The sequence below is a fragment of the Chrysemys picta genome, chromosome 2 (genome assembly GCF_011386835.1).
Source record: "Chrysemys picta bellii isolate R12L10 chromosome 2, ASM1138683v2, whole genome shotgun sequence".
Taxonomy (NCBI): domain Eukaryota; kingdom Metazoa; phylum Chordata; order Testudines; family Emydidae; genus Chrysemys; species Chrysemys picta.
In genome coordinates, this window is record NC_088792.1 from 93,564,642 (window position 1) to 93,592,363 (window position 27,722).

The window sequence follows — 27,722 nt, forward strand, 5'->3', positions numbered from 1 at the left end:
GGTTTGATAGAATTAATATATTCCTTCCAACAGGACTGTGATCAAATCAACACTGAACCTTTTTGGGCTAGATTCAGAAAGTGAACTTAATCCACTGGGATTCACAGCTGTGAACCCTTTCCTGGAGTTAGGGCTGACCTGGCTTAGGTGCCTTTCTCAAGATAAATTAGAAGGTGGTAGTCCGCTTGTAACTTTTAGCCTAGTGGTTAGAGCACTTACCCAGGCTGTGGGAGACCCAAGTTGAATTCCACTATCTTTTTGTTATTGGCCGATTGTGCCCCATATCAGTCTTTCCATGATTGTGCTCAGGATTATTGTCGGGCTAGCCAATTTATAGTTTCCTAAATCATTGAAATGTTGGCACAATATTAGCTTTCTTCTTATCCTCTGGAACTTCCCCATTGTTCCAAGATTAGTTAAAAATCAACACTAATGGTTCAGAGTTCTCTCCAGCCAATTCTTTTAACTTGTACCAAAGAGTATTATCTGCTCTTTCATATTTAAAATGTTTAATAATTGCTGCTTAACATCTTCCCTAGTTACTGATGGAACAGAAACAATTTCATGTTGGTGACAAGGGTTTTCCTCTTGGCCCTGCTCCAATCAACAGTCTTTTTTATTTTTAAATACAGAGGGCCCAGTTCTGCCCACAGATTCATAGGCACAACTCGCATTGATTTCAGTGCTTAGTTACTTCTTTAATCAGTTTGTTTAGCATTTATTCAATCTATCGTAGAAATCTACCATTACAAAGATGAGAATTTTCTACACTACAGTAATAGCTCCTGGCGCTCTTATCCCAGTATTACTGCAGTGCAGAGAACACTCTTTTAAATTGTTCTAATCTGTGCTTTGCAGAATTAGGCCCAGTGTGACTTCTGGTGCATTGGAAGCTGCTCTTATGGTATTGAATTCACTATATTTTCAATGCAGATGGAATCATTTAATCACTTGAATAAGCACTTCTTGCACTGACAAACTAAGCTATTAATTTGCTACATTTCTTGTAAATTCAAACAGGAAAGAAATGTATAAGGTCAAGTAAAATACACAATACAGTACTCCCTGCAAATGTTAAAGCACTGGTGCATAAGTGAAGCCCAACGGCCCAGTGCAGCCAGCTCTTCCCTCAAATGTTAAATCTTCTTTTCCTGCACCTTTGGTGAGAGGTTTAAGCTGGTCAAAATGCTTTCTATTTTTGGTGTACTAAAATACGTTATATTAATCTACCATAGATGATGCAAAAACAAACTGCTATTGTGACTGTGTCCTTTTATTTTATTAGGTGTATCATAGAGAGCCAGTAGTCACTTCTGATGTTCATATTAAGTATGTGTATTATACTATTTTAATCTAGCTGTGCACATACCGGGCATCTTTAAACATATGTTGCTCTTTTCCTCATTTTTCTGCCCCTGTTCCTTCCAATTAGTTTTACACCCACTTGTGATGCCACAGACTGTAAACTCTTTGGGACAGAGTCAATCTTTTTCAGGGTTTGAGCAGCATGTAGCACAATGGGGTCTGCGATTATGCCTTTGGACTTTGGTGAGGTCTCATAATACAAATACATGGCTGAAGATGGAAAGGTGCCACCGTGGCTCTCCTGTGTTGCAAAGTTTGGACATACCGCCGCAGGTTAAAGGTTTACCAAGCCACTGGAATCTGTGCTGATTTCCAAGGCATGCTGGGGTCAGTCATCCACCACGCCTAAGCGCGGATCTGTGCCAGGAGACAAGTCCTTTTTAATAAGGGCACCCAGAAGGGCTGATGTCCAAATGCTGCGACCATCAAAAAGCCCTTGCAGATTAACTGCAACTTCCCAGGCACGAAGCACCGGCCGCGGGTTAGCACGGGTTTGCAGTCAGATCCATTCGTTCATGTCTGGGCAGCACTCGGAAAACACAGCGCCTTTATCCAATAAGCTCTACGTATGGTCATGACTCTCTCCCCTCTCTTTCTCCCCTGCACCATGGTTTCTGACCAAGTGCCAGCCACTTGAGCAAGAACCCAGGAAAAGAACCTCGGGGGTGAGAATTGCCCTGCGTAGCCCTGACAGAGAGATCTCTAGACCTCCCCCCTCCCTGCAGCTGCTTGGTCCCCCCTATGCTGACACCACCTAGGCTGACCAGAGAGCAAGTGTGAAAAATCGGAACTGGGGATGGGGGGGTAATAGGAGCCTATATAAGAAAAAAGACCCAAAAATCGGGACTGTCTCTATGAAATCAAAAGTACTTGTGGCACTTTAGAGATTAACAAAGGTGCCACAAGTATTCCTGTTCTTTTTGCGGATACAGACTAACACGGCTGCTACTCCGAAACCTATAAAATCAGGACATCTGGTCATCCTAACACCACCTGAAGACCGCAGTATCCAAAGGGTACGCCAAGCAGGGACGGGAAGCGCTCATCAGCCACCCCTCCGGCTCAGCTACCTGTCGCTCCCGTCAAGGCTGCTGCGGCCGCAGGCTGGGCTCTGCATGGGAGGCAGGGAGCCCATGTGATCAGCCCAGGAGGAGGCCAAGGCAGCTGGCGCCTCCTCCCCTGCGGAGGGAGGGAAGCGCTGGTGCCAACCCCGGAGGAAAGCGAAGGGGCAGAGGCGGTGCAGGATCAGCAGCGCCGTTGCAAGGGGCTGGTGGGCGTCTGAGCCTGAAGTCAGCAGCGGGGAGAGCCAGGCGCACCGGCCTTTGCTCTGCGGTGACCGGGGCTGGGACGCGCGGGGAGGGAGCGAGTTGTATGCGGGGCTGGATAAGTCCCGGCGGGGGCAGCAGAGGAGGCTCCTTCCCCTGCCTCGCTCTGCGCAGTCAACAAGCAGCCCGGGGCGGGGAAGAAACTCCGCGAAGAGGAAGGAAGCGGAGGGGGGGGCACCCCCAGCGGCTCGGCTGCTTGCTACGGACGCTGTCAGTGTCTGCCCGGCTCTCTCTCGCTGTCTCCAGGCCGGGGCCACGCTGCAGCCCGGCGGGCCGAGTGGCTGGTCAGGGGCAGGTTGCCGGCTGGCGTGTGCGGAGCGGCGAAGGGGCGGGGATATTTTTAACTTCCCCTCTGCTTTGAACCCTCGCCCCGCTGCCAAGTTCGCTAGTCTGGAGCCGAGCGGCTGCAGGCCCCTCCCCCTGGGCGATGCGGGGCTGGGCCGGGAGAGCTCCTACTAGCCGGGGCAGTGGCACAAGTCCGCTCCCAGCGTCGCAGTCTGAGGGGCGCCCCGCGCTGCCTTGAACCCGCAGCTCGCCCCGCTCGCGCAGCAGGCAGGAGAGCTGCCCCCCGCACCGCGGGCTCGGATCGAATCGCGCCGCCGGCCATGGGGGGCAACCTGGGCTGCCACCGCTCCATCCCCCGGGACCCCTCGGACCTCTGCCACAGCCGCAAGTTCAGCGCGGCGTGCAACTTCAGCCACATCCTGGTCAACCAGGAGCGGCTGAACATCAACAGCGCCACGGAGGAGGAGCTGATGACCCTGCCCGGCATCACCCGCACCGTGGCCCAGAGCATCGTGGAGTACCGGGAGTACATCGGGGGCTTCAAGAAAGTGGAGGACCTGGCGCTGGTGAGCGGGGTCGGGGCCGCCCGGCTGGAGCAGGTCAAGTTCGAGATCTGCGTGAGCAGCAAGGGCAGCTCGGCGCAGCACTCGCCCAGCTCCCTGAGGAAGGACCCCAACCCCGAGGCGCAGCATCACCTGGCCGCCGCCAGGCTCAACATCAACACGGCCACGCCGGCCCAGCTCATGAGCATCCGCGGCGTCACGGAGAAGATAGCCCACGGCATCGTGGACTACCGCAAGGAGCACGGGCCCTTCAGAAGCATCGAGGACCTGGTGAAGTTGGACTGCATCAACTCTTCCTTCCTGGACAAAATCAGGCACCAGATTTTCACCGAGAGGTCACGGCCCCCTTCCACCAATACCAACGGGGGGCTCAGCTTCACTATCAATCCTCACCCCAGCCCCACCTCTCTGAGCCTCCAGAGCGAGGACTTGGATTTCCCACCTGGGGGCCCGACTCAGATTATATCCACTCGCCCCTCGGTGGAGATGTTTGGCGGGGTGAGAGATGGCAAGCCTGTGCTGAGGGTGGCTACCTGGAATCTGCAAAGCTGCTCTGTGGAAAAAGCCAACAACCCTGGCGTGCGAGAGGTTGTGTGCATGACACTGCTGGAGAACAGGTAAACTGCTCAAATGAAATTGTGTTACTTGGCGTTTGGTGCCTTATGTTTCCAAAAAGCTGTGTACTTTGATCCTCATTATTACTTCACAAAGTTTTATGTACTACCCCCATTTTTCTTGGCTCATCCTTAACTACGAGGTGGTGATGGTGGTCCCTCAATGCTTTGGACCTAGTGGGTTAGTGTATACTTTGGGAATGTGCATTATGGAAAGATCAAATGGGCATACTCTCTGTTTCCCTCTGTCATGGCAATACAAGCCCAGGCATCTAAATTTCTTTAGCAAGTTTTGTGTGAATGTATAACAGATTATATTTTTAACTTAACTACCTAGGCCTATAGTCCAACCTTCCAACCCTTACCAAATGAATCTAGTATCAGAGGGGTAGCCGTGTTAGTCTGAATCTGTAAAAAGCAACAGAGGGTCCTGTGGCACCTTTAAGATTACCAGAAGTATTGGGAGCATAAGCTTTCGTGGGTAAGAACCTCACTTCTTCAGAGGCAAATGAATCTAGAGCACATTCAGAAATGCTTGGGATCTTTAGCCAGTGTAGAATGCTGCAGTTCATCTAGTACCATGTAGCAAGCCATTATGGGCACCCACCATTGCTCTGTGATGTGCAGTAGTTATTTACTCACAGGTGCGATTCAAGGTGTAAATGTGCTGGGACATTGTCATGGTAAAGGTGGTTGCAATCTGCTTACATCTCTTTTTGTCTGTCTGGTGCTGAATGCCCTATGACTGGTAGGAGCCTTCAGAGGGGAGAGTAATGCCTCTGGAACCTGCTATCTCAGGCAGTCTGCCAAACCATGGTTTTAGTGAGCTTAAGGGCACAGTTCAAGACCTGTTTGTCTGGTCAAAGATTGGACTGACCTTTAGTAATGTCATGAAATAGTTCTTCTGTTCTTTATGAGTAAGAGGTTGTGCCATATTTTGTAACTGTTTCATTAATGTCACACAAACTTGTGCTTGGATGATAGGATCTATATACATTTCTATGATAAATAGTTGCTTGCTAAACTCTCTGTTTTCAATTGAAGCCATTTTCCCATCATACAACTGCAAAAGAACTCTGAAAACAACTTTTCTCTCCCCCCTCCTTCCACAATTAAAAAAACAGCTGATCTGATTTTGTTGTCCAATGTTGTGAAACCAAACTTTGCTCCCTTGCAAGTTTTAACCTGAAACAGATTTGTTTGGACGACTCTCAAACCTCTGAAAATGGGATATTTTGGGAGTGGAAGTGCTGACAAGCCATTATCTATTGCAGTATTACTAGCACTATTTTTTTTTTTCAAAACTATACTGTCAAGTTGAATAATGGTAATTGTTTATGTGATTGCAGAAGTCAGGCTAGCTAGAAATACAGTATGTTTTGTCACACTATGTTGCGGTTCTTGTTTTGTTTAAAAAAAAATAAAATAAAGCCATGGCAATAGGCAGGAGAAGTGTGCTGACAAGGCTGTGCTGCAATGTTCTTGCATTGCAACGTATCATTGGTGAGCCAAGTGTTTTGACACAGGAAACTTATTTCCTACAGGCATGCTATGGTTTGATAGCAAGAAAGCTATATGGTGATGAAATGGTATAAACCTCTGAGTGTTTGGATGTCCTGCTGCCCATTTCAGCCTAACATTTTTAGTATTCCTTGACCACTCTGCTATTTCATATTTCCTGTGCTTTCCCTTGACCATGGTCAATCTCCTGTTACAAACTGAAATTACCAGCCAGTTTTTTAGTCGGAGAAGAGCATAAGTGATCTTAATTTATTTGCTGTTTATATTAAAAAAAAAATCATCACCATTACTAGCTGAGAGTGGCAGTCAATCATTTCCAACTCCACTGGAGAGTGATTTTTTTCACCTGTTAAGTCGGAAGCAGCCAGGAATAGTGTGGAAAAGTAAGGGATATCAGAAAACCTCACTAAATAGGACAAAAGGAAGGCCAGAGGGAACACAAATGGCTGAGGAAACAAACAAATGCAACTAAAAGTAATTCTCAGGATGATTAAATTCCAGTACTGAAAGAAAAGTGATTTGATTTACATAGGACCTAATCTTGTGATGTGTTGAGTGCCCTCAACTTCTGTGCATTGAGCTAGCTCAAAGAGCCAGTGGTGAATTCAGAGGGAGTTGTGAGTGCTTGGCAAATTCTGAAAATCAAGACACAAATTTTTAAAAACAGGCAATTCGGTTGCATTTGCAAAATGTGCACATGTAATTATGCATGCAGAACAGAGAATTATATGCATATGTGCATATTTTGCACACATAGTTACTTGTACAAATACCCCAAAATATGTAAAAAGAACAGGAGTACCTGTGGCACCTTAGAGACTAACAAATTTATTAGAGCATAAGCTTTCGTGGGCTACAGCCCACTTCTTGCGGATACAGACTAACACGGCTGCTACTCTGAAACCTGCCAAAATATGTACTTACTCTATGAATATGATTTAGATGACTGTCTTTGAAAACATGTTCCCCAAAATGTTGATTGAGCCTATTGCTAATGTAATTCTTAGTTTTACAGTTTGTAGACTAGTTTAGGCATTTACGTTGAACATGCACTCAAAACCATGCACACACACACTTACTCTCGGAGAGTATGGTCTGAATGGTTTCTAATCAGGAGCACATGCATGGATAATGAGAGTCTGGAAGGAAGTGAGAAAGACTAGAGTGTATAGCTAAGCCTACATTTCCCAGGAAACTGAAGTAAATGTGGGTTAACAAAAAGGGGGGGGGGGATGCTAGCAATAGGCTCATTCAGCACTTGAGAAGCAAGTGGGAAAGAATCTCCTCTTACTCATACTAGTGCTATTGAAGTCAGTGGAGTGATGCTGCTGTAAAATTGACTTCATTGAGCTCAGCATCAGGCCCTGCTGTATGTATTAGTGGAAAGGTTTAAATTCCCATCTCCAGTCATGTACTTGTTGGAAAGTGATAAAGTGCCCAGCAGACTAATCCTTGCCCAGTTAGATTATCTTCCGATAATAATCAGCTGTGGAAATTCAACTCTTGCTTGCTCAGTCATGAATACAACACAGAGGGCTTATCAGCACTTGTTGAGTCCAATGGCATCAATGAGGCACAAAGGTGAATGTTTAAGTAGCTCAGAATGTAAAGTGAGCAGATCACATTTGTCACTTACATTTCCAAGCATTGATTCCACCTGTTGTCCAGTGGATTAGGCAGTCTGTTTAGCCTTATCATTTAGCTTGCAGGAATGCATGCATGCTGTGAATGACAGATTGCTAATGTATTTTCTGCACAGCTATATTAAGATAAATGAACATTTTGTACACACTTCCTTGTTACAGTATATTGTCTAAGGGGCGGAATACTCTGTGCACCCACAGAACTGCTCATGCTTATTGAGGGCCTGGTCCTACACTGCTTGGCACCATGTACAGTCCTCTACATCTGTGCTGTGCAATGGTATGAAACACTGCTAAGTTAGAATTACACTCACTTTGCATAGGTGTAAAGATCTGCACAAAGTGCAGGGCAGTGGGGAATCAAGGCCTCTTTTCTAAGGCTGCCTCTGGCTGTGGTGCTGTTTTTCTGATGACCAGCCCACAGAAAGTAGCTTTGAGACTGCCAGATTGTTTTACACAAGCCATCACACAGTTCTGTAAACAGCTTATTTCAGTAACTATCAACCCTGGCCAAATTACTGTCTGTATCTGCTTACTACCTGTGTAGGACAGCCAGTTGCTCTAACAGGTGAGGACAGAGGGTGAAGGTCCCCCCCTTTGTTAATATAAATACCATTCAGGCCCTGCATAATCTATATATGAAGAATGGTAATACAGGGAGAGGGAGTACTGTGTCCTTTGGTTACAGAAAGAGAAAGAAAGGGTCAGAACTCCTCATTAAACTAGAGAGTACCCTCTTTAAGAATGAGAAAAAAATATCGAGCTCAGGTCCAGAGGTGCTAAGGTTCTTTAAGGATAGCGGCAAAAGGAATGCACTTTGATTGCTCTAGCATCAGCTGCACAAAGTCCATATGCATGATCTGTTACCACTAAATTATTTTAAAACCCATTACTGTGATACAAAAACAAGGAAGCACAGTAACACCCCCCCACCCCCCGCAAACACTTTGTTACATATATGAAAGGGATCCATTGTTAGCATTGCATGCAGAAATTGAGAATCAGATATTTTCATTCCCAGGACTAGAGAGAGTTCAGTAATTTTAGAAGAGATTAACATGGCTGATGTGCTGGAGAACATGTAGTGTAATTGGATTAAAGTATCAAATGTATAGTGAAGTTAACCAAACTTGCAACATTTCTGCAGACCTAGTTCAAAAATCCAGGATTTATTTGTATCAAAATGCAGATCTCCATCCCCCTAGCTGCCCTTTAGTCCCCCAGTGTAAATGCAGGCACTTTAGAGCAATGGTTCTCAACCTGTTGTCCAGGGTCCATGGACCATATCTAAGGGGTCTACGAAAGACCAGTATTGGACTGAAAACCGACTGAACAGAATTCCGCTATATATAGAGAAAATAGATTTCCAATGGGTCCGCACCTCCGTCTGACATTTTTTAGGGGTCCACAAATGAAAAAAGGTTGAGAACCACTGCCCTAGAGCAGTTTGTATCCCCTCTGAAAGATTTAAAGTAGCAGAATTTGGTTTTGAGAGGTAATAAGTTAGTTAATGGACATGTTGGTTGGTGAGTCGAGAGGGTATTCTGTATGGTTATTATAAGGAAAAAAATGTTATCCCCACTGGTATGGCCCTGGCTTTGACAACAATCGTTAAATAGCATAGCTTCAGTTTAGCATCAATGTTGAGTTTGTGTGGTTTAGTGGCATTGCAGGGTGTGCTGAACAGTTCTGAAGTATTTCAGAACAAGTATGCATCAAGTCAGTATACTGTCCATGAGAATGCAGTGTTGCACTGGAGCCTCTGCAATGGAAGGGTCCTTCACTGGCTGTACTCTGGTGACAGTAAATTCTAGGTGGCCAGTGAGTGGTCTGAGGTTTACTGCAAAATCATGATACAGTAGTGTGGTGAATCTTGTAGTTCAGTGGTGCATTTGATAACTCAGTATTTATTGTATGCTGCTGATTGCTTGTGGGCCAGATCTTGACTTGCTTTACTTACAGATGTGTAGTTCTCTTGACTTCAGTTCTGGATCAACCAATATGTCTCCTGGGCCTTCCAATGCAACATGACCCCCCTCTGCCTGGCTGTGCTTTAAAAGCACAATCTATTTTAAGATTTGTAGGCTGTATTTGGCTCCCAGGCAGTATGTTGAGTACTCCTGGGCTAGTACATGCTCACATTAGGTCCAAATCCACACCCTCCTTCAGCAGTGTGGACATATCACTAGGGGATCAGGACAATTTCCAGCGGGCCACACAAGTCCCTGTGTGATGCACAGCATAGCTTCACAGGCACCCCCTATCTGTGAACATGCCAGGAGTGGTTCGAGTTGAGCATGGGTAGGCTGGGGAAGGTGAGGGACTGTAGAAGGACACCACTTCATAGCTCCTCCCATTCTCTCTTTTGGAAGGTAGGTGCCTCAAAATGGACCATATAGAGCCTACTTCAGCCATTGGGCTTCAGTAGTCTTTGCAGAACAGCTGGAGAGCTGCATCAGGGTTGCTTCATGGCCTGGATTAGGAGGGGAGAGAGTTCCTTCCATTTTCCACCCCACAGTCTTCCCAGTAGAGTGGCCCTGCTACTCGGGTATGCTCTGGGCTTAAGATTTGCTTAGGGTTACCATATTTCAACAATCAAAAAAGAGGACGGGAGGAGCCCCGCCCCTGTCCTGCCCCAGCCCCACCCCTGCCCCTTCCACTCCCTCCCACTTCCTGCCCCCCTCAGAACCCCCAACCCTCCCTCCCCACTCCTTGTCCCCTGACTGCCCCCTCCTGGGACCCCTGCCCCTAACTGCGCCCCCCAGGACTCCACCCCCTACCTAAACCTCCCTGCTTCTTGTCCCCTGACTGCCCCCTCCTGAGACCTTTCCCCCCATCCTAACTGGCCCCTTAGGATCCTATCCCCTACCCGTCCCCTGACTGCCCCCTCCTGAGACCCCTGCCCCTAACTGCCCCCCAGGACTCCACCCCCTACCTAAGCCTCCCTGCTTCTTGTCCCCTGACTGCCCCCTCCTGAGACCTTTCCCCCCATCCTAACTGGCCCCTTAGGATCCTATCCCCTACCCGTCCCCTGACTGCCCCCTCCTGAGACCTTTCCCCCCATCCTAACTGGCCCCCTAGGATCCTACCCCCTACCTGTCCCCTGACTGCCCCAACCCTTATTCACACCCCCACCCCCAGACAGACACCAGGGACTCCCACACCCCATCCAACCACTCCCCACCCCCTGACAGCCTGCCCCCCCAGAACACCCGACCCATCTAAACCCCTCTGCTCCCTGTCCCCTGACTGCCCCCTCCTGGGACCCCTGCTCCTAACTGCCCTCCAGAACCCCACCCCCTACCTAAGCCTCCCTGTTCCTTGTCCCCTAACTGCCCCCTCCTGAGACCCCCTACCCTAACTGGCCCCCTAGGACTCTACCCCCTACCTGTACCCTGACTGCCCAAAACCTTACACCCCCAACCCCCAGACAGCCCACCCCCGAACTCCCGACCCATCCAACCCTGCTCCCTGTCACTTGACTGCCCCCTCCAGAACCTCCCTGCCCCTTCTCTGACCCCCTGGCCCCCTTACCGTGCTGCTCAGAACAGAGTGCTGTGGAGCAGCGCGCTGGGCAGCAGGGGAGGGGGAGCAGGAGCAAGGGTCGGAGCTCCAGACTGCCGGAGGCCCGAGGCGAACGGCCAGCCGGCGATCTGCGAATGCAGGGGAGGGGGGAGGGAGTGAGAGGAGGGGAGTGGTCTCAAGTTGCAGGGGAGAGAAGGGTGAAGCGAAGGAGGGGCTCTGGCTGTCAGAGCCCCATGCGAGTGGCATGATCCGGCCGGCTGCCCTGTCAGCCGCGCGCGCTCTGCATGGGGGGGAAATCCGGACATTTACAAATTCCCCCTGGACGCTATTTTTAACTCAAAAAAGCTGGACATGTCCAGCAGAATCCGGACGAATGGTAACCCTAGATTTGCTCCTTGGTGCATACCACTTTTTCAACCCCTTTATTACGTGCAAAGAGTGTACAATTTGCAGTTGCATCAAGAAGTGTGATTTAAGTATGTGCATGTATAATTTGCGTTGATACAGAGAATATATTGGTACTGCATCCTCTCATTTAACCACTCACTTGAGGGTTCACTGGTAATCTTTTAGTTTAGGAAACAGCGTCTTTTAAACTAAATGTTCCAAGTGAACATTTGTGCTTCAAAATACTGAGTAGTGACCCTGAAAGGGCCTTTTTTTTTTGGCTATACTTTGTAATTAGACAAATTTAAGATGACACAGGGTTTGAAAGCCAAATCTTGTACTCTCAAAAACAGGAAAAAAGTGCCAAGACTGAGGCTCAAATCCCATGGAGCATATGTCTGATTCTGATGGAAGAAGTCTACTTGGATCTCAGATTACTATGTTTGATCGTCTGCTTTGATCCCTCACTTTAATCAATCTTTTGGAATTGTCAGCTCTTATTAGTCATAAAATATATAACCAACATTAATTCAAGTTGTATAATCACAGAAATGTGTACAGCTACGGAATCTCTTCAGTTAGACCAGACTTCAGAAGCACCAGAGTTTGTCACTTCCTTCTTTTTTAGAAAACAAACATGCAGGTCTCCCAGACTCTTAATCCGTCTTCCTGGTGGAACAGCTTGTAACATGGTTTTACTGTATGTGAAAAGCTGGGAACAATTTTTTTTTGGGGTGGGGGTGGGAGGGCTGTTTAGTTCTCTTCATTGTTTTTTTTTTTTCCCCACACACACCTTGTCTAACAGGTATGGGAGGCAGTGTAATTATATGAGAGAGAATTGTTTTATTACTCTTTGAATTCTTTTGCAGGGAGAGCTGTGAGAGGAGGTTGAAGGAAAAGCCTGACAGTTTGCATTCCCTTTCCATTTCCCCTCACCCCCCCCAAAAGATGGAAAGACTAGAGGGGAATTCATGCGCCTGAAGGGTTCAAATAAGTTTTTCTTAAGTCCTTTGTAAGTTTTCTGACAGTAGTAATAACAGGCAGTAGCTGGTTAGCAAACAGGTATCTTTCAAAGCCCCATGAAACACCATGTGCTTGTGTTGGTTATTTTTGTTTTGTTGCATAAACAGTTGTTGAACCTGCTGAGTAACAAGGTGTGTCTTTATCTTTCTATTTTCCTTCATCATGCTAAGAATATGGTGGATCACAACCAAGAATAACTGCATTGCAATAAAGGAGCAGGAAAGAAGCATGGCCCAAATAATTTGACCAAACTAATGAAGTGTAAGGTGTGAAAGAATAAAATGGGATTCCTCTTGTAATATTTTAGCAAGTCCTGCCTTCCTAAGCTTCAAGACCAATTTAAGAAAGAAAAGCGTTGTTTTTACTGGTTTCAAAGTAGCAGCCATGTTAGTCTGTATCCGCAAAAAGAACAGGAATACTTGTGGCACCTTAGAGACTACCACATTATTTGAGCATAAGCTTTCGTGGGCTACAGCCCACTTCATTGGATGCGTGTAGTGGAAAATACAGTAGGAAGCTATAGATAAACACAGAGAACATGAAACAATGGGTGTTACCATGCACACTATAAGGAGAGTGATCAGTTAAGGTGAGCTTTTATCAGCAGGAGAGAAAAAGAACGGTTTGTAGTGGCAATGAAAATGGCCCATTTCCAGCAATTGACAAGGAGATATGAGGAACTGTGGGGGGGGGCGGAGGGGGGAAATAAGCATGGGGAAATAGTTTTACTTTGTGTAATGGCCCATCCACTCCCAGTCTTTATTCAAGCCTAATTTAATTGTGTCCAATTTGCAAATTAATTCCAATTCTGCAGTCTCTCGTTGGAGACTGTTTTTGAAGTTTTTGTTGTTGTAATATTGCGACTTTTAGGTGTGTAATTGAGTGGCCAGGGAGACTGAAGTGTTCTCCAACTGGTTTTTGAATGTTATAATTCTTGACGTCTGATTTGTGTCCATTTATTTTTTTACATAAAGACTGTCCAGTTTGGCCAATGTACATGGCAGAGGGACATTGCTGGCACATGATGGCATATATCATATTGGTAGATGTGCAGGTGAGTGAGCCTCTGATAGTGTGGCTGATGTGATTAGGTCCTATGATGGTGTCCCCTGAATAGATATGTGGACAGAGTTGGCAACGGGCTTTGTTGCAAGGATAGGTTCCTGGGTTAGTGTTTTTGTTACTGTGGCTCTTCTATATGCAATTTATAAATGAATTATTTTTCATGAACTGTGAATTAGCTTTGCAAGATTGCCATGGAAATTTAACAGCGGAGGCACAATAATTCCTAGGTAAAAAGGAGCATTTTTAATATGATGAGGGGGAAATAACAAGTGTCATTTTACTCATCCCAGGCAAATACAAGTTTGCATAGTTGATGTAAATGCACTCTGGATCAGGGTGGATTTGATTTAAATCAAATGGATTTAAATCATGATTTAAATCACTAGTTAGTTAGACTCGATTTAATCATGGATTTTTATATAAAAGTGCATTCTTGTTGGTTGTTATAACCTTAATACATATTCTTCACAACTCAGAGATGTGGGTTTCATTTTTAGAAGATACACACTATACATTTTTAAGCTGATTTATTTTGAAAACTTTTCAGATTAGTTTTACAGCTATATCAAAAAATGAATGATTGTTTGGTTATTTCATTTACCCAAGGTAATTGAAGCAGATATTTATGAAGTCATTGGTAGGTGAACTATCTCCAATTCAACAGGTGAATCATTAATATTTGGAGGATTTTCTTGCCATGCTCTATTAGGAAGAGAACATCATCAGACAGACATTTAAATTGTTTTATTTAACTAAAACAACAACATTATGTATTCTGGATTATTTTCTTCAACAACAAACCTATAATATTTTAACAAAACAAGCATATGAATTTTTGAATTTAGTGCAACATTCAAGTTTTTTAAAACCAGGTTTGTTTTTGTTAAAATTGTTTTTAACTAAAATAGTTAAATGAAATATTTAAAAAAAACCCACAATAATTAAAATCGACTATTTCAGCCAGGTCAACATGAGAAATTTAAAATATTGGCTTCTGCAGCTAACCCAATCATCTTCACCTTCATTTTCCTGTTTGTTCCTAATCTGGAAAAGAAAAACAAGCTTTCCTGCTTTTTCAGGTCCCAAATGATTTCTCAATTTGGAATGAATTAGTCCAAAGGCAGAAAATATTCTTTCTACACAGGCAGAAGAAGTTACTGCTGTTAAAAGTGAGATTATCACTTCAACAGTTTCTGAATCCAAGTGCTTAAGTGACTTCCACCAGTTCACTGGTTTGACTTTCTTTAAAACATCATCAGCCAACATATATTTCTTGAATGGTTCTTATTTCCAAACTGGGTCTCTTTTATGGCTTGCTGCCATTATAGGTTTTCCCTTCTAGTGAGAGAATGGTATGGTAGATCTCAAATCAATGAAGGCTACACTCAGAAAGACCTCAAGACTTCTGGAATCTGCTGCTCAAATAGTTCCACTTTTGGAGACACAAATCCACAGTTTGAGAACTGCAAAACTAAGCATCTCTGATGGTATCTTCTAGACTGAGCACTGAGTCCTATTGGATAGATAGAAAGATTAACCTAAATAATCTATACAGAAGCCCCTGGAACCCCATAAAATTGGGTCCCTAATCCATGAACTATTGGAACTCATTTATAAAACTTTCCTTAAACATTACATGAACGTTTAACATTGTCTCATGCTATAGAATTTATAATCCCTATTCCATGATGAGATATCTGTGAGCTATAATGTATCTTAATTAAAACTGTCTTTAGATAGATTTTTTTTTCTTCAAAAAGCATTTTATCAAAAAAAATCCAATTTAAATAAAAAAATCAGACTTTTTATCCACTCTGCTCTGGGTATCATCTTAGTGGGAATGCAGCAAGAAGTTATTGGCCAGATCCTTGGACTGTGTCTTCTTAAGGAGCTGTGCTGACTTGCACTAGCTGAGGCTCTGGCAAATTATTCTTGGCTGCAGAATTATATGAAGAATATAGAGCTCAATGCTGCAAAGTTCTGGGTGGCTTCTCTGAGGGCGGGAATGTCCTCAAAAACCCATTGGCTTTACTGGGTGTTGGGGGCAATCAGCCCCTTGCAGGACTGGGCCCATAAAGAGTGGATGTAGTGAAATCATAATTTAGGCCCTGATCATGCTCCCAAGATACCGATGTGGAGGGTACCCTCCATGTGGAAATCACTGACTCATTGACTGGAAGACTGATCAGTTGCCTCCATGACATTATTTAGCTCATCCTAACCCCACAGATGCTCCACAGATCCTTGCGATGGGAATGGAATGGATGGGCTGGGGGTGGGATGATGGAAGTGAGTATTATCCACCACTGCAGTTTTGTAGAGGTTTCCCTGGGTGTCCTGTGGGCAGCAACAGGCAGAGGAGACCTTGACAACGCACCCTGAGCCAGGAAGCCCGAGATGGAGGGGAAACTGAGGACTAGAACCATCCTCTGCCCAAGTGGCTCTAACTTCCTCTGCATCCTTGGGGATCTACCAGGTTTGGGCCAGGCCCCACAACTTTCCACATTTGAGGGCAGGGCAAACCCACAAGCCCTGCATCTTGGAATTATTGGGGCTGGGGGTGGGAGGGAAGAACCTCACAGGAATTTCCTCTCCCAGGGTCCCCTTTCATTGGTTTTACTGCAGAAGAGAATGGTCTGGGCTTCTTGTTTACTTTTATTCTCAACCATTCTGCTATTTTTCCTTTAATTGCCTACAGGCTATTATCAAGCCAAAACATCTTTTCCTGTGCACCAGCATTTAAGATGATAGCATAACTAGAGAAATAGTGTTGGTTAGAGGGAAATCAACAATGTAAAAATAACACTTGTGTTTTGTTTTTTTTAACCTACTATACTGTTATTAAAATGGCACCTAAAATGACTAGAGCTGAAAAAGATTAGAGAGAAAAATACTTCTTTATTTTTCCAGCTTGTGTACTTTGTGCATTTGACAACATAGAATCTAGTCAGTTTCACTCTCTCCAGTTTATTAATAGATGCATTTTTTCATGTAATTGGATTCACTGGCTTTATATACTGTATGCATCTTGGTAAACTAGAGATGAGTGATTTCTGCAAAGCCTAGCAAATTCCAGCAATGGACATGTAGCAAATTTATAACCGACTTGCCGTAAAATTACAGTCTTTGATCAGCAAATTACTCCCTGATGTTTCACAAGGCATGCCCCTGGAAGGTGAACCGATTCCAGGAGGCTATAATCTTTGCCTCTCATGAACCTTAGGGCCACAAGACTATATCAAAGAGTAAACCGGGTCTATATGTGCAGATGGTTTCCTGTAAGAAGATTTCCCAGTGCTCCAGGGCACTTTTTGAAGCTTTTGAAGATAATAGGACAGCTATAGGAATGAAATGTTTACACCTTTGGTTTATCAAGAGCAATTAGAAGTCTTCCAAAAGCAAAAGCCTTTTGCCCAGGAAGAGAGGGGAGGGAGCTTGCTATAAGAAAAGGCCAGGGATTAATGACATGGGAGTTAAATACCTAGAGTTATATGAGGCTGTGTCTAAAATCAATTAGTCTGGGATAGAGCAGAATATCTTCTTTCCAGTTGAGTTCCAACCTGATATGAAGTTACCATCTACTCTTTGGTCAAGAAAAAAATGGGACATTTAAGAGAATATTTTTACAGATGTAGCTCCCCCCTTCTCTCATTGTTTGGATTTAGATTCCGCTTGCTACTAGCATGTCTTTGTCATTATGGCCCAAATCCTCCAATCCTTACTTAGTCATAATTCCTGTTGAAGTCAGTGGGACTAGTCCTTCCTGCCTGAATAAGGACTGCAAGATTTGGCCAGATGGCCAGAGTGAATTGGAAAGATCTATGGCAAGAGTGAAATGTGTGTATACATTTTTAATTGCACTGTTTTTATCCTATCCAGGTTTTCCATTGCAATGCCTGTGTTAGCTCACCCAGGGAGACATAGTACCCTTGTTACAATATGCTACAGTAATTCCCCAACACTATGATAATCTTTAGTGTTTGAGACTAATTTTATAGTGTATTATGAGGGTGGCAAAGGTAGGACTCGTAGTAGGTTCTTCATTTGAAGACTTATGTATATTGGAGGTTAGCTATTGCCAACTTTAGGCATGCAGGGTGACCCATAGAACTCATTGAGTTTCTCATGAGTAAAATTAAGCATATGTGATTGTGTTTTCAGGATCAGAGCCATAATGTTACTCAAGATAATTCTTGACTTTCCCCACCTTCGCTTCAGTCTCAGGCTTTGGAGATGAACAGTGAGTTATGGAACACCATGTAACGTCTTGAGAACACTTTGGGCGTGGAGTTAGCAGCATGACGACTGTAAATAGAACACACAGTTGTTGTGGAAAATATGATTTCTGTTTAGAATCTGCTTTAATGTTTTGTTTCATTCTGTAGCACATACAATGTGTCCATTTAACTTTAAAGTTGTTTATTTTCTAACTAAGCAGTTTAAAATATTTGTACAATCAACAACAACCAAAAGTTAGCTTTCAGGGATCACATTTATATTCTTAAAGCTGGGAGGTTTGGGGTTTGTTTTTTGTTTGTTTTAAAGTCCCAGTCAGGGTCCATTGTTGGATTGTTGTTCTCCGTCCATGGGCCCTAATCCTGATGACACTTGTGCATGTGCTTAACTTTATTCACATAAGCACTTCCACTGAAGGCAGTGGGACCCTGTAGTAAGAAAAGAATATTGCCTGGAAAATGTTAGCATCCTTAATGTGCCTCTGTGGCGATCCATAGATCTGAAACTGCCCAGAAAGTCTTAATTATATTCTCAGAAAATAACCAGAACTAATGATTACCATTTGTAAACGTACTGCCTTATACTGAAAACAATATCAATGGAATGTTATAGTTAATTAACATTAGAAATGCAACAATTTCTCATTTAAGATCAAACATCAATCTCAAGTGCAATAATCCCAGTATTCCCTCCTGATTTGACCTACTATTTGGAGATTTTTGCTCTGGAAATTTCTAATATTTTTTTCCGGTTTAAAACCCCTACTTTTTCATCGTCAAACTGCCCGGGTTGCCTGTCCTTACTCTGTGTGTGACAGTGATTCCATTGCTGTGCATTCTGCCATGTCTCTCTTTTGGGCGGTGATTTCATCACTCGAAAAGAAGTTCAATGACATTTTCTTCCTGCTGTTGCTAAGGGAAGCTCTTCAAGACAAAGCTGCCAGTGGAGGAGATAGTGGTTTAGGCTCATGAGTATAAAGATGGGGAGAAGGAATAGAGATGGGAATGACAGGCCATGAGATCTTCTTTTCCTTGTGCACACATCTTGGTTGTCAGTTAGATAGTTATCTAGCTCCTTTTCAAATCCAGCCATGATATTTGTCTAACAACCTTCCATGAACAGGTTGTGGTTGGAGTTTCTTGTGAAGGGAGCTAGGTAAAGGAAATGCTCTATTCTGCAGGTACTGCCAATTCTCATCTGAATGTTGGCTTTGTTTTATTTGATTTGTTTTAATTAGGGCTGTCAAGCGATTAACAGCGTGATTAATCCAGATTAATTTTTTTAAACAACAATAGAATACCATTTATTTTAAATATTTTTGGATGTTTACTATATTTCCAAATATATTAATTTTAATTACAACACAGAATACAAAGTGTACAGTACTCACTTTATATTTATTTTTGATTACAAATATTTGCACTGTAAAAAAACAAAAAAATTGCATTTTTTTCAATTCACCTCATACAAGTATTGTAGTGAAATCTCTTTATCATGAAAGTTGAACTTACAAATGTAAAATTATGTACAAAAAATGCATTAAAAATAAAACAATGTAAAACTTTAGCGCCTACAAGTCCACTCAGTCCTACTTCTTGGTCAGCCAATCACTCAGGCAAACAAAGTTGGTTACAATTTGCAGGAGATAATGCTGACTGCTTCTTGTTTACAATGTCACCTGAAAGTGAGAACAGGCATTTGCATGGTACTGCTGTTGCTGGCGTTGCAAGATATTCATGCTTCAACCACCATTCCAGAGGACATGCTTCTATGCTTAAGATGGGTTCTGCTTGATAACAGTCCAAAGCAGTGCAGACTGACGCATGTTCATTTTCATCATCTGAGTCAGATGCCACCAGCAGAAGATTAATTTTCTTTTTTGGTGGTTTGAGTTCTGTAGTTTCCACATCAGAGTGTTGCTCTTTTAAGACTTCTAAAAGCATGTTCCACACCTCATCCCTCTCAGATTTTGAATGGCACTTCAGATTCTTAAACCTTGGGTCGAGTGCTGTAGCTATTTTTAGAAATTTCACATTGGTACCTTTTTTGTGTTTTGTCGAATATGCCGTGAAAGTGTTCTTAAAGCAGACGTGCCGGGTCATCATCCAAGACTGCTATAACATGAAATATTTGCAGAACGCGGGTAAAACAGAGCAGGAGACATACAATTCTCCCCCAAGGAGTACAGTCACAAATTTAATTGATGCATTATTTTTTTAACGAGCATCATCAGCATGGAAACATGTCCTCTGGAATGGTGGGCGAAGCATGAAGGGGCATATGAATGGTTAGCATATCTGGCATGTAAATACCTTGCAACGCCGGCTACAAAAGTGCCATGCGAACGCCTGTTCTCACTTTCAGGTGACATTGTAAATAAGAAGCAGGCAGCAGTATCTCCCATTAATGTTAACAAACTTGTATATCTTAGCGCTTGGCAGAATAAGAAGTAGGACTGAGTGGACTTGTAGGCTCTAAAGTTTTCCATTGTTTTATTTTTGAGTGCAGTTATGTAACCAAAAAAAAATCTGAATTTGTAAGTTACACTTTCACGATAAAGAGATTGCACTTCAGTGCTTGTATGAGGTGAATTGAAAAATACTATTTCTTTTGTTTATTATCTTTGCAATGCAAATTTTTGTAATAAAAATAATAATGTAAAGTGAGCACTGTACACTTTGTATTATGTGTTGTAATTAAAATCAATATTGAAAATGTAGAAAAATATCTGAAAATATTTAAATTTCAACTGGTATTCTATTTAACAGTGTGATTAATCGTGATTAATTTTTTATCTCGATTAATTTTTTTGAGTTAATCACGTGAGTTAACTACAATTAATTGACAGCCCTAGTTTTAATTTAACTAGGTGGAACTGAACAACAGACAAAAAAATCATCTAACAAAATAGGTTTCTCATTGTAAAACATAAAATGAAATACAATCCAAAGAGTCAACACATTAAATTAATGGGTTAATGAATCGCTAGTTGATAAATGAGGGTTTTGCTGTGTGATGTGGTAGGTGGTAGCAAGTTTGTGCTTTTATAAATCCCTTGCTTCTTTGCTACCTAATTGCAGACTTACACAAAAATAATACTAATCCCTCCCATGGTTACCAAAAGAACCCCAGGCCTTGAGTGTATTCAATCTACAATTTAGTTGATTATTGTTTTAATATTTTTATTGCGATGCTGCTGACTCTGAGGTGTTTACAGTTTACTTTTACTTTTCCTTCTGGCTTGTCTATACATCACATGCCTGCGGTTGCAGAATACACAGACGCAATCTCTCTCCTTCCCTTGTTGGGTCTGTTCCAGCATTACCCACAGTAATTGCCGGTCAATGACCTCTGCAAGCGTTGGTTCATGTAGGATTAGTGAGTTTCTGCTGAACTTGAAGTGGCTTGCTGTGGTATATGCAGTAACTGCTGACTTAGAACAACTTATCTGGTTTCCTTTATTTAAAAACAAATAGGGCCAAATGCATCCCTATTGTAACACCACTGAATTAAAGGGTGTTTATACCAGTACTAAAAGATCAGCTGTACAATCCTGAGGTTTGCTGTTAATAAATTTTGCAGAATGGATATCAGTACAGAGCTTATAAAATAATTGTACTTTATTTTCATCTTCTCCTTGAGTGAAATGAAAGTGTAGAACAGAGTGTGAATTCATGCAAGGCAAAGAACCTTAAGAGAGAGACACACACCATTTTGCTTAAAACTCTTAGTATTTTGAACAGAAAAGCTTCTGCATATTTTTTTTCTGCAGTAACATTGTCTTAAGGCTATAACGTAGGTATGAAAATATGCACTGTGGAAGCACAGAAAGATGCTGAAATAGCATCTAAGTAACCTTTAAAATCTTTATATTTGCCAGCCCAAGACATCTAAAGAAAAGTGTATCAGGCTTACCCATGGTTTTAACAGTGACTGTAGGATGATTTTGGCTAAACGCATTATTTATTTATTTATTGCTATTCCAGTGGTTAATAGTGCACTTATCCCATACCTCTACACATGGTATCAGTATCATAATCAATCCAAATGGAAATACCAGTATCCTAATCAATCCAAACTGATATACTGGTACTGTCAAATAGTACAAATAATTTTTTTAAAAATCCCTGTGCTTCTTCCTCCCCCTACACCCCCCGCAACCCTCAAAAATATGCTAGTTCACACTGTGGTTTGTTGAGAGCAAGAACTGAGACTTTGAATTGTGTGGGCTGATTTGATGCTGTGGGCAGGCGTAAGGTGGAACACCTGTTGGTTGGAATCCTGTGGTGGGATTAGAACCATAAACAGGGAGGTGAAATATTTGTCTGTTGTACTGCAAGACAACTCTATCCTATTTTCAATATGTTTCAAAGGGATCTCTATGTTTCAAAGGGATCTCTCTGTCATCGGCAACACACAATTATTTTATTTTTGGCTGCTTCAGTCCAAAGAACCTTTAGAGAAGAGGAAGTTTATTTAACCAAATACGAGTTCAGGGACTAAACAGAATTATCAGTTCACAGTGTAAATATGTATTTAGATAGTTTCCTCAGTGTGCAGTTGGTAGTAAAAATCTTTATGAAATCATGTGTGTGTATATGGAAGTTACAATACACAAGCAATAGCCACCTTTAAAACACAGTATTACAATTTTCTTTTGAAACAAAATATTAGTCCCCATTGTGGCCTGACTTACTTACATTTCGTTTTGTCAAAAGGAAGTTCAAATTCTATTTTCTTTTCTTTTTGTTGTTTAAACTGAAGTTGTTTTTGGAGTGACCTGATACAAACACAACAATGGATCTTAAATTTCTGTGTCTGCATAGCCTAAAAATAGCCACACCAATTAAAAAAACAAAGTGGCTGCATAATATACACACTCACACTTGTACTGCATAAATCAAAGGGAAACTGACTCACAGAAGTGGTAGATATGAACTCCTCTGAACTTTGGGAAAGTCCAGATATGAACTTTGCAGTGTGAGTCCATCTCTAAGCCCCCCATGGAATTCACTGGGAGTCTTTGACTTCAATGGGAGGTGGATTGAATTGTCACAGTTACTGGCCTAACTGATCCCCTGACCCCTCCTGGTCTGTTCAAGTGTACCCTCTCAGGTCTCAGGCCTCAAGCTGTCACTTCTCTCTTGGGGTGGAATCACACAATTCTGAGAAGCAGGCTGAATAAGTTTTTTGATGAGATCAGAACAGTGAAAAATGTTTCAGCAAAGGTATGTCAGTCCAGCCTCAGTCTTCCCTAGTGCCTGTAACCCTTGCTCAGGGGCCTGTAAGCAACACGTGGAGGACACCCAGATTCAGAGCATCTCTCGGGCAGCCTTTGCAGCTCCCTGGCAGCAAATTAAGGCTGCTTTTCTCTGGTCCTTTCTCCCCCAGGAAAGGGCATGTGGTTTTAAATAGGTGTGTAAATTGTGACCCCTCTCTGCCAGTAGAAGTATAGAGAGTCTGATCTATAAACTGAGTTGAGGTTTGTTATGGAAAACTATTTCCTGCTGATGTGAAACATTTCAAGTTACTGTCAAGTGGTGGTAACTTCTCCAACATAAGAGACAGTGGTTATTATCTGTATGAATGTAAACATTCCAGTGTATGGGTCAAGTTTTGTTCTTGTGTGGGCACATGCAGCTTCCACCTAAATCCAGAGAGAGGGCTGTGTGTGCGCACACGTGTGTATGGGCAGCACAGGCATAATATGGTCCTATATGTTTTTAATGTAAACCTTTCTAAAAATGTCTTGACTTCAAGATGTGCTGCAGCTTAAGTTTCTCTTTACTGAGGCCTCTAGCCAGCATTTTCAAAAGTGACATTTTGAAAATCAGGCCCCCTTAATGTATCTCAAGTTGAGGGCCCCAAATCACTGGTCACTTTTGAAAATGTTGGCCTCTGTTTTTAGCTCAGTGGGTCTGATCTTATATCTAATCTTACAGCAGCTGGAATCACTCTTCACAGAAGGTAGAGAGATCATTACCATCTGCTCCTCTCAGTATCCACAGCATTACACGTAGGTCATTTCTTGTAGATCTCTTCTCCAGGACAGGTTGGTTCACACAGTCTTGCCTAACCTGCAGCCACCACCTGCTGGGGAATTTCACCAAGTGCTGGTTGAAACGGTAATGTGATGTTTGCTGCTCATGTTCCATTGTGATGTGCAGTATGAGCTTCTTTGTGGCAAATGAGACCTTTGGAAGGAGAATAACTTGAGTCTTCTAGGGTATCTCAGTCTTTCCTCCTTACCATGGGCCCGGCTGAATCACATCATAGATTCCCCCTTCTCCTGTTTAAAACAAAATTTTCATCTGCGTTTCCCCTATTCCATCTGTAAATGTGCGCACACACACACACACACACACACACACACACACACACACACACACACACACACACACACACACACACACACACACACACACACACCAGTTTGGGACTAATTCTTTTTCCTCACTGTCCCGACCTCCAGACTGACATGGTAGAGCAGTTCTGGGGACAGTTGTGATGGTAAGAGAAAGTTAGATACTTAAGCTTGGGCCTTGCAGCTGTAGGGCTCAAAGGAGTGGCTGAATTCATGGCCCTCAATTTTTTTGAATTTGTCGTTCTTGAGGAGCTCCAGATGGGGTGTTAATAATGTATTTACTTTCATTACTCTGATCTAAGATGCGAGGTTTGTGTCCACTGTCTGAAAAGTGCCTGCCACCATCCACAGCTGCTTTCCTATCGTGCCAGCTCTCCTCTCGGCCAGTTTATCAGTCATGGTTTCCGCTTTCCTCATGTCTTTCATCCATCGCACTCAACACTCCTTCAGCTCTTATCGGATATTTCACACAAAGCCTTGGTATGTTTTCTCAATGCTGCTAGATGATTCTGGTGTTGGCTGCCAAGGTTGGTCTGAGGGGAAATGGCATTCCTAACTGGGATGACTCACTCCCAAAGCCCTGCCTTGCAGAAGTCACTGGAGTTTGGTTTTGTCCTCTAGGGCATCATTCCCTATCACTTTGCCTCTGTCATCCTCAGCATGTCCTGCCAGTGATTCAGTCAGCGATGCAATATGTCATAACTTACATGGGGAAAAACAGCCTAAAGAGCTAGAGGGAAGCTGGAAATCTGTGCTGAGCCTTTCGTTCAGTTCAGCAGTTGGCCTTGCCTCTCTCCCTTATCTACTTATTTGCACACCCTTCTTGGTACCCCTTTCATCCATGATTTTTACTTTGTGCATTATGAGTGACCAATAGAGCTGGTGGGAAAATATTTGAGGGAACTGTTTTCTATCAGAGAATGCAGTGCAGTCAGAAATTGAAATGAATTGTAAAATTATGTCCAGTTTCAGAGTACCAGCCGTGTTAGTCTGTATCCGCAAAAAGAACAGGAGTACTTGTGGCACCTTAGACACGAACAAATTTATTTGAGCATAAGCTTTCGTGGGGGGTACAGCCCACTTCATCGGATGCATAGCATGGAACATATAGGAAGGAGATATATATATACACACATACAGAGAACATGAAAAGATGGGAGTTTTAAACGGATTTTCCATTCTCTGCTCAGCTCTAGTGACCAGCTTCAAAGCCGTATTAAGGCAAGACATTAGCATGGTGCATGTCCAAACCGTTTCCTTCCTGAGTTCTGTTCTTCGTATGTTTTTATGCATGTGCAGGGGAGAGAGAGTCCTAGGTGAGTGGAGGTGAGAGATTATGTGCTGTAAGCCTTGTTGAGAATATATAATTTGGAGTCCTGAAAGTTTTATGGAAGTCCTGATCTTGCTCCCGTCGAAGTTAGTGGCAAAATTTCTGTTGACTTCTTTGGACTCATTCCTGTTGTTATTGTGTTTCTCCATAGGACATCCCTGAGTTACATGATAGCTGTCCTTGGGATGATATCATCCAAAAATAGCAAGATTTAGAAAGGGTTTGTGTATATCTAGAATAGTGCTAGACCTTGGGCCAGATCCTCATCTGATGTAAATTGGGGTAGCTCTGTTGATTTCAGTGGAGCTAGGCTGATTTACGTCAGCAGAGGATCTGGCCCCTGTGTCTAGGTTAGGGGTTAGCAACCTTTCAGAAGTGGTGTCCTCATTTATTCACTCTAATTTAAGGTTTTGCATGCCAGTAATACATATTAATGTTTTTAGAAGGTCTCTTTCTATAAGTCTATAATATATAACTAAATTATTGTTGTATGTAAAGTAAATAAGGTTTTTAAAATGTTTAAGAAGCTTCATTTAAAATTAAATTAAAATGCAGAGCCCCGAGGAGCGGTGGCCAGGACCCAAGCAGTGTGAGTGCCACTGAAAATTAGCTCACGTGCCGCCTTCGGCACACATGCCATAGGTTGCCTACCCCTGGTCTAGGTTAACAAAGGACTTGACAGAAATGACTAGCTCCTAACTATTGAAGCAGTTTTGTGAAGCTCTCATGCAAAATAGTATCACTACTGCTGCTGTTTCAAGACTGCTGTTCATTTGCAAGTCTGACAGCACGGATGCCACAGACTTGACCACTGCAGATGGGAGAGCTCAGTCAAAAATAACGTATTTCTAAGTGTAGGTAATTCAGCTGCAGTCCCTTGGAAGGTTTCTCGCAATGTCATAAGCCACCAGAACTAAGATCAAGTAATCTCTCTCTCCCCCACCATCACCCCTTTTCATTGTCACCCAAACCCTGAGATGGAATTACAATCTTAATTAGGTAATACATTACTTCATATAACAGCTTTTAAGAAAAGAACCTACTCCACCAATCTTGGTAAAATGTACTCTTGTCCTCTTTACTTTACCTCCACCCTCTTTTTGCACTATGTCCAATCACCTCCTCTTCTTCCCCCTTTCCCATACGTTTCTGGTTGTCTTCTTATCCCTCTCACCCTGAGTTTAAATGTACATTTCAAAAGGGAGCCCACTCTATCCACTTTTTATGTCATTTCTTGTTCTGGCATAAATATTTGATGGTATTTTAGTACTCCATTACATGTTCTGTGTATTAAGTTGCACAACCTTATCCTGTTCTCTCTCTCTCTTTTTTTTTTTTGATGGCAAGATTCTAGGAAGCAGTCACACTAATAAAATTTGTATGAATTATGCATCTTCAAACTATCTGAAATGCTCTGTGAGAACAGTGATTAGTTCATCCCCAGAGTTGCCAAGAAATAGTAGAGAGAACTGAAAGATCAGAATGCAATTGTAATAGGATAATGTCCAGGGTTATAATTTCTACAGATGCAGGGGCATAGATGCTGTTTATGAGAATTACAAGAGTTTTGCTCATGTAGCTTTCCACTCGCAATATAATATGGGTGGTAGGGGTATAAACATCCAGTACTGAAATAGATAAAATAGGCTTCAGTATAAACCAAAGCTTCAGTACAAACAGTGAAATTCTATTCCTGCTGTCATCTTCTACCCTTTGGGGTGTCCTTAGCTACTTTCGTCACAGTTCCATTGCCAGCTATGGCGCTATCACCTGTTCTGTGGAGATGCCATATGGCACTACTGAGGGCCTGTTGTCACAATGTCTGGGTGGATGCTATAGAGAAACTAAAGGGCACTGCTTGATTTACTCTCCACACATTTCTGTGTAACATGTAACGTTAAGGAGTTGGCTTAAGGGGTGATTTATCCACTTGTTATGGTGGATGCGGAGCATATAGAAAACTGCATGAGACTTAGTTTTGCACTGCTGTTAGAGGCTGCAGTGTACCGTTTGCTCCTATAACAATATAATACTTCATACTTCATACTTCCTGCAACATGAACTCACTTTAATTTTAATAGTTTTGAAATCCTTTGGAGAACTTTGATTTTTTGTGTGAAATGTGAAAACAAACCTTCTCATCCACATGAAGGACCTGAGGAATGAGAACTGTGTTTCTCAGATTCGATTGTATTGGAGCATCTGACCAAAATAAGGTTAAGAATCCAGAGAACGCAAAGAACAAGTCAGACTTGGACTATGATGATTTGCATTTGCACAGTGATCTTCTGTGCGCCAGGCAATGCACTACTGAACTCCTTATGCTTTAATGTCCATTCTTATATCCAGACATCTCTGAGCCTGGCACACAGGGGTACTTTTAGACTTGAGAGCTCTTAAATTTGTTGTATGGCTGTTTTAAAGTTTAAGCTACAGTGGTTTCAGTTCAGTAAGGCATTGTTTTCTCTCCGCCCCA

General features: G+C 42.9%; 1 protein-coding gene across 2 annotated transcripts in view; it reads left to right on the plus strand.

The window, feature by feature from the left end:
- Positions 1 to 2,555: 2,555 nt before the first annotated feature.
- Positions 2,556 to 27,722, plus strand: part of EEPD1 (endonuclease/exonuclease/phosphatase family domain containing 1) — a 95,229-nt gene continuing 70,062 nt past the window's right edge. Inside the window, exon 1 of one of the 2 annotated variants that reach the window (XM_005287361.5) lies at positions 2,556 to 4,155. In XM_005287361.5, coding sequence (XP_005287418.1) covers positions 3,296 to 4,155 — 860 coding nt within the window. In that variant the 5' untranslated portion in view covers positions 2,556 to 3,295. The remainder of the gene's footprint in view (positions 4,156 to 27,722) is intronic. The other variant, XM_042860350.2, reaches the window with a different exon arrangement.